Source organism: Pelophylax lessonae (assembly GCF_965119305.1).
Source record: "Pelophylax lessonae genome assembly, chromosome: 3".
NCBI classification, from domain to species: Eukaryota; Metazoa; Chordata; class Amphibia; order Anura; family Ranidae; genus Pelophylax; species Pelophylax lessonae.
In genome coordinates, this window is record NC_138770.1 from 323,528,044 (window position 1) to 323,542,689 (window position 14,646).

Consider the following 14,646-nt stretch of genomic DNA (forward strand, 5'->3'; position numbering starts at 1 on the left):
CAAAGGAGATTTTACAATCAGATTGCATATTGTATGGCGAGCTTTATACAGGTACATAGGAGAGAGTGAATGGTGACACTCTGTCAAGCCCTATTCACATCCCTGAGTAGCAGGAACTCACATTCCTGAATGCGTTTTTTTGGTGTTTTGGAGCATTTCACTTGTCACACATAGGGCAGCCTATTCACTTACATTGGCTGTCCTATGTGAAAAAATTGTCCCAACGAAGCTGCAGAATTTATTTTAGGCTGGAGCGTGGTGCGTTTTTTTTGTTTTACACAATAATACGTTTATTGGTAACAAGCGTGATACAATCTGACATATATATAATTGTCAATATGATTTTTACTGTGCTTTTTTGTGCATTTGCAGAGCATTTCTGAAGCGCATGACAAAGCATGCATTTTCTGCGGTGTTTGCCAAGCATTCAGAAACACACAGATGTGAATGGAGCCTCATTATACTTGTGTAAACAAACCTATTTCCTTTTCAGCCCCCATTCACACCTATCCTAGTGGAAGCACACACATTTCTGGCTCTTTTTTCTCGTGACACGTATAGAGCAGCCCATTGATTTCATTAGGTTGCTCTACATGTGGCAAAGCAGCTCATGGAAAATGTTAGTGTGTTGTGGGTTTGCACGTTTTTACTGTGCGTTTTGCTGCGGATGTCGCTGTTTTTTTCATGTGCCAAAATGTGCGTTTGCTTCTGTATTTGGTGTGCCATTTACAATTAATGGCACAGAAAGTGCAGCTAGTTAATTTTAGGTGCATAAATGTGGCCATACACTATACAATCTGATTGTACAATCTCTGTAAGATCTCCTTTAGATTTACCAAAACTATATAATAGGAGGACACACCATCTATCCAATCACTCTGTTTTGAATCAGACAGGCCCTTGCACTACACAATTGATGGTAGATCTAAAGTAAATTGTACAATCAGATTTTATAGTGTATGGTGGGCTTTACAGAAGCCAGGACATAGTTACATAGTAGTTGAGGTTGAATAAAGACTAGGGATGATCGAACGGTTTGGGTAGACCATTGGTTCGGCCCGAACATTGGGTGTTCGAGGTTCGGCCGAATTTAGAACTTTTTTCCCAAAAAGTTCGGAATTCGGCAACCAGAACCGACCAAAATGCAATGGGACAGGAAATGGGCTTTAAAAGCCTGTGATTGGACCAGAACCATTAGCAAAAGCCAATTGAGAGGGCAGGAGAATGCTAGGAATGTGATTGGAGTGACTAGGGGGTCCATAGTCCAATCATTAGTGAATACGCCCCCCAGTATATAAGATAGCCCCCCCCAAATTCCTAGCATTCTTATACGGGACATGGAAGAGAGTGGAATGCTGTTCTTTTACTTCTGTTACAAAGTGTTACAAAGTGTCATTTAGCATTTATTAGTGTGAGGAAAGGGATATCTAGTGTAGTTAGAGTGCTCTTTTACACTTTAGTTAGCTTTAATTTATTCAGTTTCTGTAGGGAATGTGTTAAGTGTAAGGGGACTGTAGTGTAGTGCAGGGTTAACTGACTGTGACTGCTATGGAAGGGTGACAAAAGCAGGGTGACCGCTATAGAGAAATGATCATTTCTCTGAGTTGCTTCGGAACTGGAATATGGCTTCTCACCAGCCAGCATTTTTTATGCTGCAGGGGTTGCCACTGCCAGTGCTTTTTTGAGCACATGTTTGATGTCAGACATGACATCTGAACATGTGTATAGGGGGTATATATACACAACCATGTCTGTATATATACACCTAGACATATATAGGTGTGATAGTAGCAGAAATATATGCTTGTGCTAATGAAATCATTTACACTAATATATTTCTGCTACTATCACACCTATATATGGCTAGGTGTGTATATACATATAAGTATGTGTGTATATACACCACTATACACAAGTTCAGATGTTTTGCCTGCCTCAAAAGAACCCAAAAAAATGCCCAAAAAAACGCTAGCGTCAAAAAAAAAACGCCCAGGTGTGTTGTTGCAGGCATTTTTTGGGGGTTTTTGGAGGCAGGCAAAACATCTGAACTTGTGCACAGTACCACTATACACAAGTTCAGATGTTTTTCCTGACTGCAAAGAACCCAAAAAAATGCCTGCTATTAAACCGGCAAGGTGCTGTGAAAAGCGAGAAGCCATACTCCAGATCTATAATTGCACTAATACAAACGATCTTTTTTATGGTTCTGGACATCCTACAGAGCTGAAACTTCACAGGTACACCTTGTAGACCCCCCAGATACTAAATCCAAAATCAAAATCAAAAAATCTCTCTTTTTATTTTTTTTTTAATTTTTTCAATAATTGGCTTTTTTATCAAAAATGACAATTTTTAAGAACTTTTTTTGTGTAATTAATAGTTAATGGGGCATGACCCAGAACCATAGGCACTTTTTAGGGGCATTTATTGGGTTTTAGGGCTTAAAAATTTGTTTTTTGATTACCGAAGTTCGGGTCCCATTGATTTCAATGGGGTTCTGAAATCCGGGCCGAACTTTCGGGAAGTTCGGATGTTCTGGCCGAACCGAACTTTTCAAAAGTTCGATCATCCCTAATAAAGACATCAGTCTATCCAGTTCAACCTGTACAGGTGTGTGTGTGTGTGTCAATGGCCTGATCATTTCTCATAACCCTGAATGTTGTGATCTGTGAGATGCACGTCCTTTAAAAGTCTTTTAAAAGTAGCCATACTCCCCGCAGCTACCACCAATTGTGGAAGAGAGTTCCAAATTCTCTCCGCCCTTACAGTGAAGAACCCCTTATGCAGCATAAAGTTAAGCCATCTCTCCTCTAATCTGATTGTGTGGCCACATGTCCTATTGCACTCCTTGAGACAAAATAGTTTTTTTTAACTATGCTGGGATCGCCATTGAGGTATTGGTAATTTGCTATCATGTCCCCTCTCAGGCGTCTCCTCTCCAAGAAGAATAAATTAGGTGCTTGTAATCGCTCCTCGTAATTCAGGTCCTCCAATCCCCTGATTAGTTTAGTTGCCCTTCTTTGGACTCTCTCCAGTTCCAGCACATCCTATCTGAGGATTGGCGACCAAAACTGGACAGAATACTCCAGGTTTGGTCGGACCAGAGTTTTATAAAGTAGTAGGATTATAGCTTTGTCTCTGGAATATATGCCCTTACTTATGCATGCTAATGTTCTGCCGGCTTTGGCAGCTGCAGCTTGACATTGCATTCTATTACTTAGTTTATCTTCTACTAGAACCCCCTAATCCTTCTCCATCCCGGATTCCCCCAGAGGTTAACCCCCCCCAGCATAATTTGCATTTATGTTTTTTACCCCCAAGTGCAATACCTTACATTTCTCTACATTAAATCTCATTTGCCACGTAGTTGCCCATATGTCTCCTGTTTTCAATACTACAGCTCTGCTCCACATAGGCTGTTGTCTGATCGCTCAGCTCCTGCACACTTTGGAAAATTAATGGTCTATGGCTGTGTGAGAACTGTAATCATTGATTGTTTTGGAAAAATGTGCATTTGCAGAGGCTGGTGGGACTGATCTCCTGGAATGGGGAGGGAAGATGCAGGGTGCATTTTAATGAGGTCAGCTGGGGAACTTCTTCTTGTGTCTTAACAGTTTTCATATCCTAAGCTCCAATAATGGTCTTTTTATATAACAAGCACTGACACCACAGTAAAGGCTGTGTAGGATAAATAGAAAGCTTTAAAGTTCAACCAAATTTACTAACAATAAAAAATAATTGCTGTATTGCTAGTGCTACCCAGTTAATTGTGACTTCAGGACTAGCAGGACTACCAGCATTGACCGTAGCAATTTTCACAATTTTGTCACCTTGTATGATACTGAAATGCCATGTATAGTGTTTTCGAGATAAAACAGTATTTTTTGTCTATATTTCCCTACAAGAATTAAGTTGAAGCAATAATCATTGCACATATTACATAAAAACAGTAGGATTTAAGGAATTTTACAAAGCTGGTTGAGTCCACACTTGTGAGGTGACTAAAAAACCAATAGCCTGGCTTTTCATTACAATAATTGTAAATGTATTCAGATGCTTATTATTTTCAGTGTGTTTCCAATTTTTCCCTGTCATTTACACTTTAAGTTTTACAATTGTGGCAAAGATTGTGTGTATGTGTGTGCGCACGTTCATGTGTTCATCAAATATTTAGGGGCTAATTTGATGACCAAATAGTGTTCAAACTAGACCACAATCCTAAATAAAATAAAATTAAAAAAAAAAAAAAATAAATAATATGTTTTTCAGAGAAAGTAGACACTTCACTGAAAATAGAAAATGTTCTTTTCCTCATTCTATTGTTATATTCCAAGGCAAAACTAACAAAAAGCAATTACAGTTCCTAATTGCTAATGAGGTGGCTTTTTGAACTACCGTAAATAATTTTCCTAGGGACACTTACATTCCCTGGATCTCTTATAATTTTCTTTTAATGACTATAGGTAGATTGAGAGAAAGCACAAGGGGAAAGTAAAAATAATTTCATTGTTGATTTCCACAGACCACATTCCCTTATAAACTGTTTTAGGAGCAAACAGTGATGCAGAATCATTTGAGAAGAAACATGCTTAACAGGAAACAAAGAACTTAATTTCATTCCTTTTCTTACTTACACACCTTCTAAATAATACAAAAATTCCATTGTTACACGTAATCTCTTGTGATATTTCATCACTTATGTTTTCATTTTAGTTGTTTGCTTCCTCTCGGGCTGTGTTCAAGGCTGCAGTAAATCATCTTGCCCCTTATTTCTGCTGTTACCAAAACCTTAACTGCAGTACACTTTTAAAGAAATTACATGGAGCGCATTAACTTCTTCCATTCCCTTTGGGGACTCCACAATTGTCTACATGGGTGCAATTGTTTCAGTTTACCAGGCTCTTTACCTTGATTTACCTTGTAATCAAGTTATTGCAGCAGCAGAAACTTGTTTTCATTTTTACTCAAAATGTTGTTATAACTCATCAACACTTGTTTTCAGAAATATGACTTACTGTATTTAAAAGTATATTTTAAGGTCACAAATGCACAGTACTGTTTCCTATATCAACTGATGAATGCAGAAATACATTATGTACACTACACCATTATGTTTCTTGTATGTGACCTTTACAAAATAATAGACATAATGTATTTCCACTGAAAAATATAACACCCCAATTTTTCAAAAAGCTAAGGCACATGCATTGAAGTGTTTGTAAATAAATAATATCATGGGATGTACACCCTGTAAATTCTGAATATATTATTTGCACAAAAATAGCTGCATTTTAAAAGTTTTGTAACTTTTAGAGTGGACCAGTGCTCACTATATTTCAAACTAAACTGCAGACAGCCATGCATACTGGGCACCTATATGTGCCTGTATGCATGGTCAGATACAATGTAGCGCAATCTGGAAGCCAAAAAGCCAAGGGAGTTACAATATGAAATGCAACTTTTCTCTGGCCTTTCCAGCTCTAATAGCTTTATATTGATCAATCTTTCTCATAGATAGCCTTATAGAGAGCAGATGAGGCAGGGCCAGATGGGGAATTCAGGAAATAAAGTATAACTAAACCCAATCACAAAAACGTAATTTGTTTTACAACTTACTAGTCATTAGATGTGGTGGCTGCGTTCATTGTCTTTTTTTTCCCCGTAAAAAACATTTTTAGCAAGGGCAAAAAAATAACTGTTGATCTTTCCAGAAATGCAATACCCCTGTCACCTCCTGATAGCTGAGCTGTGAACTCATAATCTCCCCACCCCTCATGTAGAAGACATAAACAAAGATAGACATGTATGACATCTAGCCTGGGTGGCTCTCTTCGTAAATACAGGGGATAGAAATAAAAAGTATGTTCACAGAAATACCAGAGTGACATGACTAATAGTGTACAGCCTAACCCTAACCTCAATAGTGGATTTACATTGCTGGTCTTTTTTTTATTATTATTAAAAGAATCATCAAAAACTATGTGCCTGTTTCTACTGTTTAAAATTGTTTGCGACAAGGGGTACTATGTACCCGTTACTCATTTACTAGGGGAACTGGGATCCCCCTTATTGATGAGGGGCTTTCAGTTTCTCATAAGCCTCCCCACCTGCATACCCCCACAACCATAAGGCCAGGGTTTAAGGGAAGAGGCTCTTGTGCTCATCAACATGGGGACACAAATTGTATTTCTTGGTGGTCCTCCCATCAAGTTACCTCCCGTGTTAAGGACATGTGGCCTTGTATGTCTCAGGAAGAGTAGGCGCATGCCAGGCTGCATACCTCTCCTGGCCTTTCAGGCTGCATGCTTCGATGAGGGCCTGGTATAGAACGTAGGGTTCCCGACCACCCGCCACCTATTTACTGCGGCAATGTGGCTCTGCTGCGCAAATCGATGTAGGTCTTCATCAGTCACGAGCAGGCAGCTAGGGGGTGAGCGCATGCTGCCGGCGGTGCGCTCCCACCCCCACTCAGCAGCGGGGAAGTCGATGCACGGGTCAGGTGGCTCATACGATCCTGCTATGTAGGATCGTATGTCTCTGTGGTTACATCAAAAGCCACGCCCCTCTACTGTTAGAATCACGCCCCTAGGCACACACTTAACCCCTTGATCTCTAATAAAGTTAACCCCTTCCCTGCCAGTGTCATTTTTACAGTAACAGTGCATATGTATAGCACTGATTACTGTAATAATGTCACTGGTACTCCCAAAAGTGTCAAAAATGTTAGTCAGGGGTCTGATCTGTCTGCCGCAATATTGAAGTCCCGCAAAAAAAATCGCAGATCGCCGCCATTACTAGTTAAAAAAAAACAATAAAAATGACATAAATCTTTCCCTTAGTAAACGCAATAACTTTTGCGCAAACCAATCAAAATAGGCCCATTGTGATTTTTTTTACCAAAAATATGTAGCAGAAATCAAATTGGCCCAAAATGTTAAAAAATTTTGATTTTTACATTTTTTGGGGGGGAATTTCATATAAAAAAAATGTGAAAAATATTGTTATTTTTTCAAAATTGACGCTCTTTTTTTGTTTATAGCGCAAAAAGTAAAAATTGCACAGGTGATTAAATACCACCAAAAGAAAGCTCTGTTTGTGGGAAAAAAAGGATGTCAATTTAATTTGGGTACAGTGTCGCATGACCGCGCAATTGTCCGTTAAAATCATGCAGTGCCGAATCGCAAAATAGGGCCTGGTCTTTGAGCAGCCAAATCCTCCGGGGCTTAAGTGGGTAATTACATTGCAGTGCCAAATCGCAAAATATGGCCTGGTTATTAAGGGGGAATATCTTCCGGTCCAGAAGTGGTTAAATTTGACCCTTGCCAGACAATTTGGCTGGAGACCTATAACGGTTCCTGAATTTAAGACCTTTCTGAGCCTATTCCTTAACATGAGCATGACTAAAAAGAGTGAGTTGCGGTCATATTTGAAGTCAAATGCCCGTATTCTCTGCTGCCATGGCCAGGGCTAGATATGAGCAAATATTGCGGTTCATGCACTTTAACGACGATGAACTCTGTCGTCCTCGGGGTGACCCTGGATATGACCGATAATTTGGCCCCTCGTAAACTACTTCAACCAAAAATTTGCAGCCTTGTTTATCCCCCAACAAGTTGTCTTCATTGATAAGTCCCTATATAAGTCCTAATTACGTTTTCTGGATGCCTTGGTTTCAAGCAGTTTAATCCCAGCAAGCGTGCCAGATATGGGGTCAAGATGTATAAGCTCTGTGACAGGGGCAACAGGTTATACATGTCGTTTACTTGTTTACGAGGGAAAATATAGCAGCATGGAGCCCCCCAAATTCCCAGACTACATAGGAAGCAGCGGCAAGATTGTTTGGGACTTAGTGTCACCCTTATTTGGAAAGGGGTACCATTTATATGTGGACAATTTCTACACAAGCGTGCCACTTTTTAGACACTTTAGTCACATAATTTAAGAATTGTCGCATGTGGCATTATGCAATCTAATCACCAGGGCTTCCCCCAATGGCTTGTAAATGCCCCACTTAGTCAGGGGGAGAGAGCCTGCTTAAGGTGCAATGAAAAACGGAAGCCCCTCTGTGTCCACCAATACAACTGTAAAATAATAGGGGTGGACTTCAATGACCAGATGATGGGGTCATACATAGTTGTCAATAAGGCCAGACGCTGGTACAAAAAGTGTCTGCATAATTATTCCAGTTGGCTCTTTTAAACACTTATGTATTATACAAAGAGTCAGGAAGAAATGGATCCTTCCTAAAAATCTAGGAATAGATCATATCAGCCCTTCTGTATCCAGAAGGTGCTGTGGCCCCTTTTCCCAATCAAGATGCAGTGAGCAGGCTGCATTAGAGACATTTTCCAGATGTCCTCCCGGGTACCCCTACCCAAAGAGCACCCCAAAAAAGATGCCGTGTCAGTTGCAAGTGCAGAAGTAGGTGTGACACCAGCTATTTTTGTCCCTCCTGTCCTGGCGAACCTGGTCTCTGCATCAGGGACTGTTTCCATTGAGTATTAGTATAGGGTACAGCATGGCACAGTCTAGGGCATACTTTCACACAGGGTCTCGAAAGATGTTTGATGGCTTTCACATTTTGAGAGACCCTAACCTGGAGCTTTTATAATTACAATGAAAGTGTAAAAAAAATACTAAATAAATAAATAAAAATTAAAAAGCCAAAAATAGTTGTCATTTTATTGTTCCTACTATTTTACTGTATTTTATGCTATACTGTAATGTTTTATTGTTAACCATTGTTTGCTTTGCAGGTACACCATTCAGCTGCAGCACTGATTTTTTTTTTTTTTTACAGCAACAGGGTTTGCTATCACAATACATAAAATCAGCGGCGCCAGCGCTGCAGGAGGTGATTTCACCACCACAGTTAAAAAAAGAGCATATATGGTGAAGCATAGGGGATGGGGTGGACACAGAGGGCGGATCTCCCCTATGCTTCGGCATATATTTTTATTCACTTTTCTTGGCAGAGATTTCTTCATCCACATCAATCGATGTGAATTAAAGAATCTGTTTTGTTCAGCCTATGGACTGAACAAAAAAAAAAAGAACAGTGTATGTATGCCCATCATTAGAAGTGGGTAAATGTAGGGTGGTATTTTAAGGGTAGGCATACCACCGATAGATTGATGTGAATGGAGGAATCTGTTAGGTTCTCATTTTTCATATAGACCACAGGCTGCATGAAAAACAGAACATTGCAATATATGCCCAACAAGGACCAGCAACGTACTGGTATGTTGCTGGACTTTGAGTGATTATACTGGAACGATGCCTGTAGGTAGACATCATCTTGGTATCGTTTTTTTTAACAGTCGGTCAGCTTTCATGTAAAATCAATCCTAGCCGCTAATTAGCTGCTAGACTGCTTTACAAGCAGTGGAAGGAGACAAACCCACCCCCCCTCCTGGCCTAAGAAACCGGAAACTACGAGCATTTCATGACTTCAGCTTTGCCGGATATAAACAGCGCCATTGGAATATTGGAAAATCATCTTATCACACCGATCTTGGTGTGGTCAGATGCTTTAAGGGCAGAGGAGAGATCAAGAGTCTAATAGACCCCACATTTTTCAAAAAAGAGTACCTGTCACTACCTATTGCCATCATAGCTGTTTCAATTCCCTGTGATAACAATAACAATTTAAAAAAATAAATAAAAATGAAAGGGACAATGTGAGAATAAAATAAAAAAGCAAAATAAAAAAAATAAAAATTAAAGCACTCCTGTCCCCCTGTGCTTGCACCCAAAGGCGAATGCAAGCATCGGTCTTGTGTCATATATAAATAGCAATTGCACCATGCATGTAAGGTATCACAATAAACGTCAGATCAAAGGCAATAATTCTATTATGTTCTATATGTTCTATATTCTAAATGCCAAGATAGCACAAAAAACTCCCAAATGACCCCTTTTTGGAAAGTAGACACCCCAAGCTATTTGCTAAGAGGCATGGTGAGTATTTTGCAGCTCTCACTTGTTTTGAAAAATTAAGAAAGAAAAGAAAATATATATTTTTTTATTTTTAAAACTTTGTGACAAAAAGCGAGATCATACTCAACATGCCTCTGAGCAAATAGCTTACAGTGTCCACTTTTCAATAAGGGGTCATTTGTAGGGGGGGGGGGTTGTGCTATCTTGGCATTTCATGGCCCGTGAAACTGTGATAGGTAGCGTGGTGGAGTGAAATCAACAATTTATTTACACCCTTAAAACCCTGAAGGCGGTGATTGGTTTTCAGGGTCCTGTACATGGCTAGACTGCCAAAAAGTCTCACACATGGTATCCCCATACTCAGAAGAAGCAGCAGAATGTATTTTGAGGTGTTTTTTCACATATACCCATGGCATGTGTGAGCAGTATATAATTTGACAAATATTTGTACAAAAAATAAAATAAATACATATTTGTCTTTTTCCCGAAACTTGTGGCAAAATATAAAATATTTCATGGACTCAACATGCCTCTCACAAAATAGCTTGGGGTGTCTACTTTTTAAAATTGGGTCATTTGGGGGATTTTATTTCATCTTTACATTTCAGGTCCTCCGAAACTGTGATAAGTAGTGAGGAAGTAAAATGAGCAATTTAGGCACTTTGACATTCTGAAGGCAGTGGTTGGTTTTTGGGGTCCTGTACACTGCTAGGCTTTCAAAAAGTCTCACATGTGGTATCCCCATACTCAGGAGATACAGAAGAATATATTTTTGGGTGTATTTCCGCATATACCCATGGCATGTGTAAGCAATATATAATTTCAGTGATAACTTGGTGTAAAAAAATGTTGTTGTTTTTTGTCATTTTCAAGCACTTGTGACAAAAAAAATTTAATGGGCTCAACATGCCTCTCAGCAAATTCCTTGGGGTGTCTACTTTCCAAAAAGGGGTAATTTTGGAGGGTTTTGTACTGCCCTGCCCTTTTAGAACCTCAAGAAATCAGATAGGCAGTCATAAATGAAATACCAATAAAAAACAAACAGTGTTGCGCCAGAAAAATAACTGTGATATAAGTGAAATTCATAAATCACAAATAACAACTGTGAAGAGGATAAAAGTAAATAGACTTTCAAAATGTAAATGACTAGACAAAATCATATATAGTGCAATATATGTGAATAAATGTCCATCAAATAAATCCCAGAATCCAAACAGGTGACACCTCAGTGAATGTGTATTCCTTCACCATACAAAGTGGCCTCTCACCTTATGCAGGTCAATCCAAGCGTTTTTTCCCTCAAACAGGGGAGATATCAGACTATAAACAGGGAGGCTGATCCTGGATTCCACTTCCATTCATAGATGGTCATACATGAGGGAAAAATGCTTGGATTGACCTGCATTACTCAGGTCTAGAAACAAGGTGAGAGGCCACTTTGTATGGTGAAGGAATACACATTCACTGAGGTGTCACCTGTTTGGATTCTGGGATTTATTTGATGGACATTTATTCACATATATTGCACTATATATGATTTGGTTTAGTCATTTACATTTTGAAAGTCTATTTACTTTTATCCTCTTCACAGTTGTTATTTGTGATTTATGAATTTCACTTATATCACACTTGTTTTTCTGGCGCAACACTGTTTGTTTTTTTATTGGTATTTGATTTTGAAGGTGTAAGCACATATATTGTTTGCAGCCGGATGTGATTTACCTGTGCACTCTGTTGATTTATTTCACATATATTTAAGGTTTTAGCACATAGAGATTATTTATCACATTTTTGCGCTGATAGTTTTTTTGATCATTTGAAGTCATAAACGAAAAGCTGTGTAAATTCAAGAAAATGTACCATAGTTTATAGACAATATATAACTTTTGCGCAAACTAATAAATATATGCTTATTGATTTTTTTTTTTTACCCAATACATGTGGCTGAATACATTTCGGCCTAAACCTATGACAGAAATTGAGTTTATTGGATTTTTTTAATAACATAATGTAGAAAATGTAATTTTTTTTTTGGACTTTTCTTTATTTATATCACAAAAAATAAAAATCCCAGTGGTGGTTAAATACCCCCAAAAGAAATCTCTATTTATGGGAATAAAAGGATGCAAATTTAGTTTGGGTACAGCATTTTATGACTGGGTAATGACCAGTTAAAGCAGCACAGTACCAAATTGCAAAAAGTGCTCTGATTGGGTAGGGGGTAAAACCTTCCAGGCCTGAAGTGGTTAAAATAATTTTTGGAGTACCAGAACTGTAATTTAAAGAGCTCAAGCATCATTTGCTAAAGTATATGTAAACTCAACCACTAAATCCTATATAAGTTTTAACATGATTTAAGTGACATTGTTTTTTCTTGTTTATTTTTTTCCTTAAGCAGCAGCCTTATTTTTAAATTTATTTTATTGGTGACTATGCAAAGAGGTGGTTGTGGGGGGTGGCCCTTCAATTTTTATGAGTGGTCTGCTTTTAAAAACAAAGACTTGTGAAAAAAACAATTGCAGTCAACAACAATTAGGAATGATGTCCTGTGAAAAAAGCACATTCAGCTTTTATCACTGTAGTGTTGATGCAAACATGGAAAGGTTTTAATCCAGGAAATTTGTGAAAAGTGAAGACACACTATGAGTTAAGTCAAATTAGGTGCATGTCACCTCTGGGACTTATGTTTATTACATACTGTATATACGACAGGTTTAGTCTGTAGACTGCAGCAAATATTTTATTTTCATCCATTACATTTACACTGGCATTTTAAAGGCTGTACAAAAACAATACTTTTGTTAGATTTGTAATAAATAGAACTGAACAGAGAAAACTTACATATGCACTTAGGAAGTGATCTGTCCCACATGCCATTTGCCTTGCAGTTAAGAACAGAAGATCCTAAAAGATAGTAACCCTTTTTACAATGATAGGTCACACTGATTCCATAACGGAAGTTTTCAGGGTAGTTCTGTTGTCCATGACGGATTGCATTTTCCACAAAACCAGGATCTGTGCAGTTTACCACTGTAAAGGAGATAAGAGTTTTCAATATCTTTTAGATCATAGGTAAATAAAAATAATGTCTAGTGCCAACAAGATAAATTAAAAATAAGTGTTATGAACTCTTGGGAAAAACGTCTTTAACAATATACTTTCTAAATCAATTATATTCAGCACTCAGCAATTCTAGACCAGAATAATGAGTAAAGTCTTTACTTGCCTCTTTTTGTGGTAAAATAAATTATGACATAATATTACAAAAATCTTTTTTTGTGATGTATTTTGACACATTTGTGACATATTCTGAAACATTGTGCTCAGATGTAAAAGTTTGTTCGAAGCCACTCTGATTTCACACAAATGCTTCCCTGGACAATGGCCTGTCCCAGGTATTAATAGAACTGGTGGAAGTTAAGCCTAAAACTAACTATTTCTAAATCTACTCGCAGCGACATTCTAAGACTTACCTCTCTGACCGTCTAACGCAAAAAGTGCTATACATACCTTTTCTGAAGCCGAGTTGTTTCGGTCTCCAGCGGCAGATGCTTTGTGCAGGAGACAACCGACAATAGCTGGGAAATGCCTGGGAAGAGACGTCACCCATAGAGTTATTATGGGGCTTCTGTTGTAGGCTGCCTCTTCTGCACAGTCCCACCCACAGAAGCCAGCGCGGGACTGGACCGGCGCACGTTCAGAAAAGGTATGTATAACAATTTTTTCTTTACAGAGCTGGATAGGTTAGTCTTAGAATGAGACTGTCAGTAGATTTAGAGTTAGTTAGTTTTAAGCTGAACTTCTACTTAAACCACCTGTCTACCAAGGTACCTCAAATAAAGTATTATAAATATCATGGTAGACAAGTGATTAAATTAGGCTTACACCAGCAGAGAACATGAAACTGGCATTAAGAGATGGGAAAGGGCTTTCCCATAAAAGTGATCAGGAGGTTCTATAGCTGTCTGACTACTTTCAAAGAGATCTTACTGCCGGCAGTGATGGAGGCACTTATGGTGGCTCTTGAGCTTTTGTTCTACTAGGACAGTGGTTCTCAATTCCGGTCCTCGGGACCCACTAACAGGCCAGATTTTAAGTATTACCTTGGGGGATGCAGACTAGAATACCACAATCACTGAGCAGCAAATGAGATCACCTGTGATGTAATTTAGTTATCTTGCAAACCTGGCCTGTTGGTGGGTCCCGAGGACCGGAGTTGAGAACCACTGTACTAGGAAACTGCTTATCCAGCTAAAGCAGGAGAAACTCAGTGAAAATTCGTTCCCTGATCCCTCCTTTGTTTGATGATCCTGGAAGCCACATGTATTATGTCATTCCTAGAGTCCGAGCTGTCATTCCTCTGCTAGTGCAGCCCAAGGATGCAGCTATTACAGCGCATATTGTGCTGTAAAAAAGGCTTTTATTAAATGGATGGTGGTTTTGATTTCTGTATTCTTAATATTTTTTATATATACCAACAGAGCCAATTTTAAGTTTGGGGTGCTCATATGCTACTGTTATTTACAATCAGTTCTTGGAGCTGCCTTTTTTCTCAGCATGGTAATCGAATAGAAAGGGGAAATATCCTGGAAGTTACACATCTCTGCAAGGCCCCATGAGAAGGTGTATGACATCCTAAGCCTGGGCTTCAACAAGGTCGCACCCCCAATGCAGTTCACTCAGCCCATGGAGCTGGGCCCCCTATGT

At 38.8% G+C, this 14,646-nt stretch overlaps 1 protein-coding gene across 1 annotated transcript in view; it reads right to left on the reverse strand.

Annotated features, from left to right (window-relative positions):
* The window catches only part of CSMD1 (CUB and Sushi multiple domains 1), a 2,644,830-nt gene that overhangs the window by 139,849 nt on the left and 2,490,335 nt on the right, over positions 1–14,646 (reverse strand). The window contains exon 55 of the mRNA XM_082250071.1: positions 12,781–12,969. Coding sequence (XP_082106197.1) covers positions 12,781–12,969 — 189 coding nt within the window. The remainder of the gene's footprint in view (positions 1–12,780; positions 12,970–14,646) is intronic.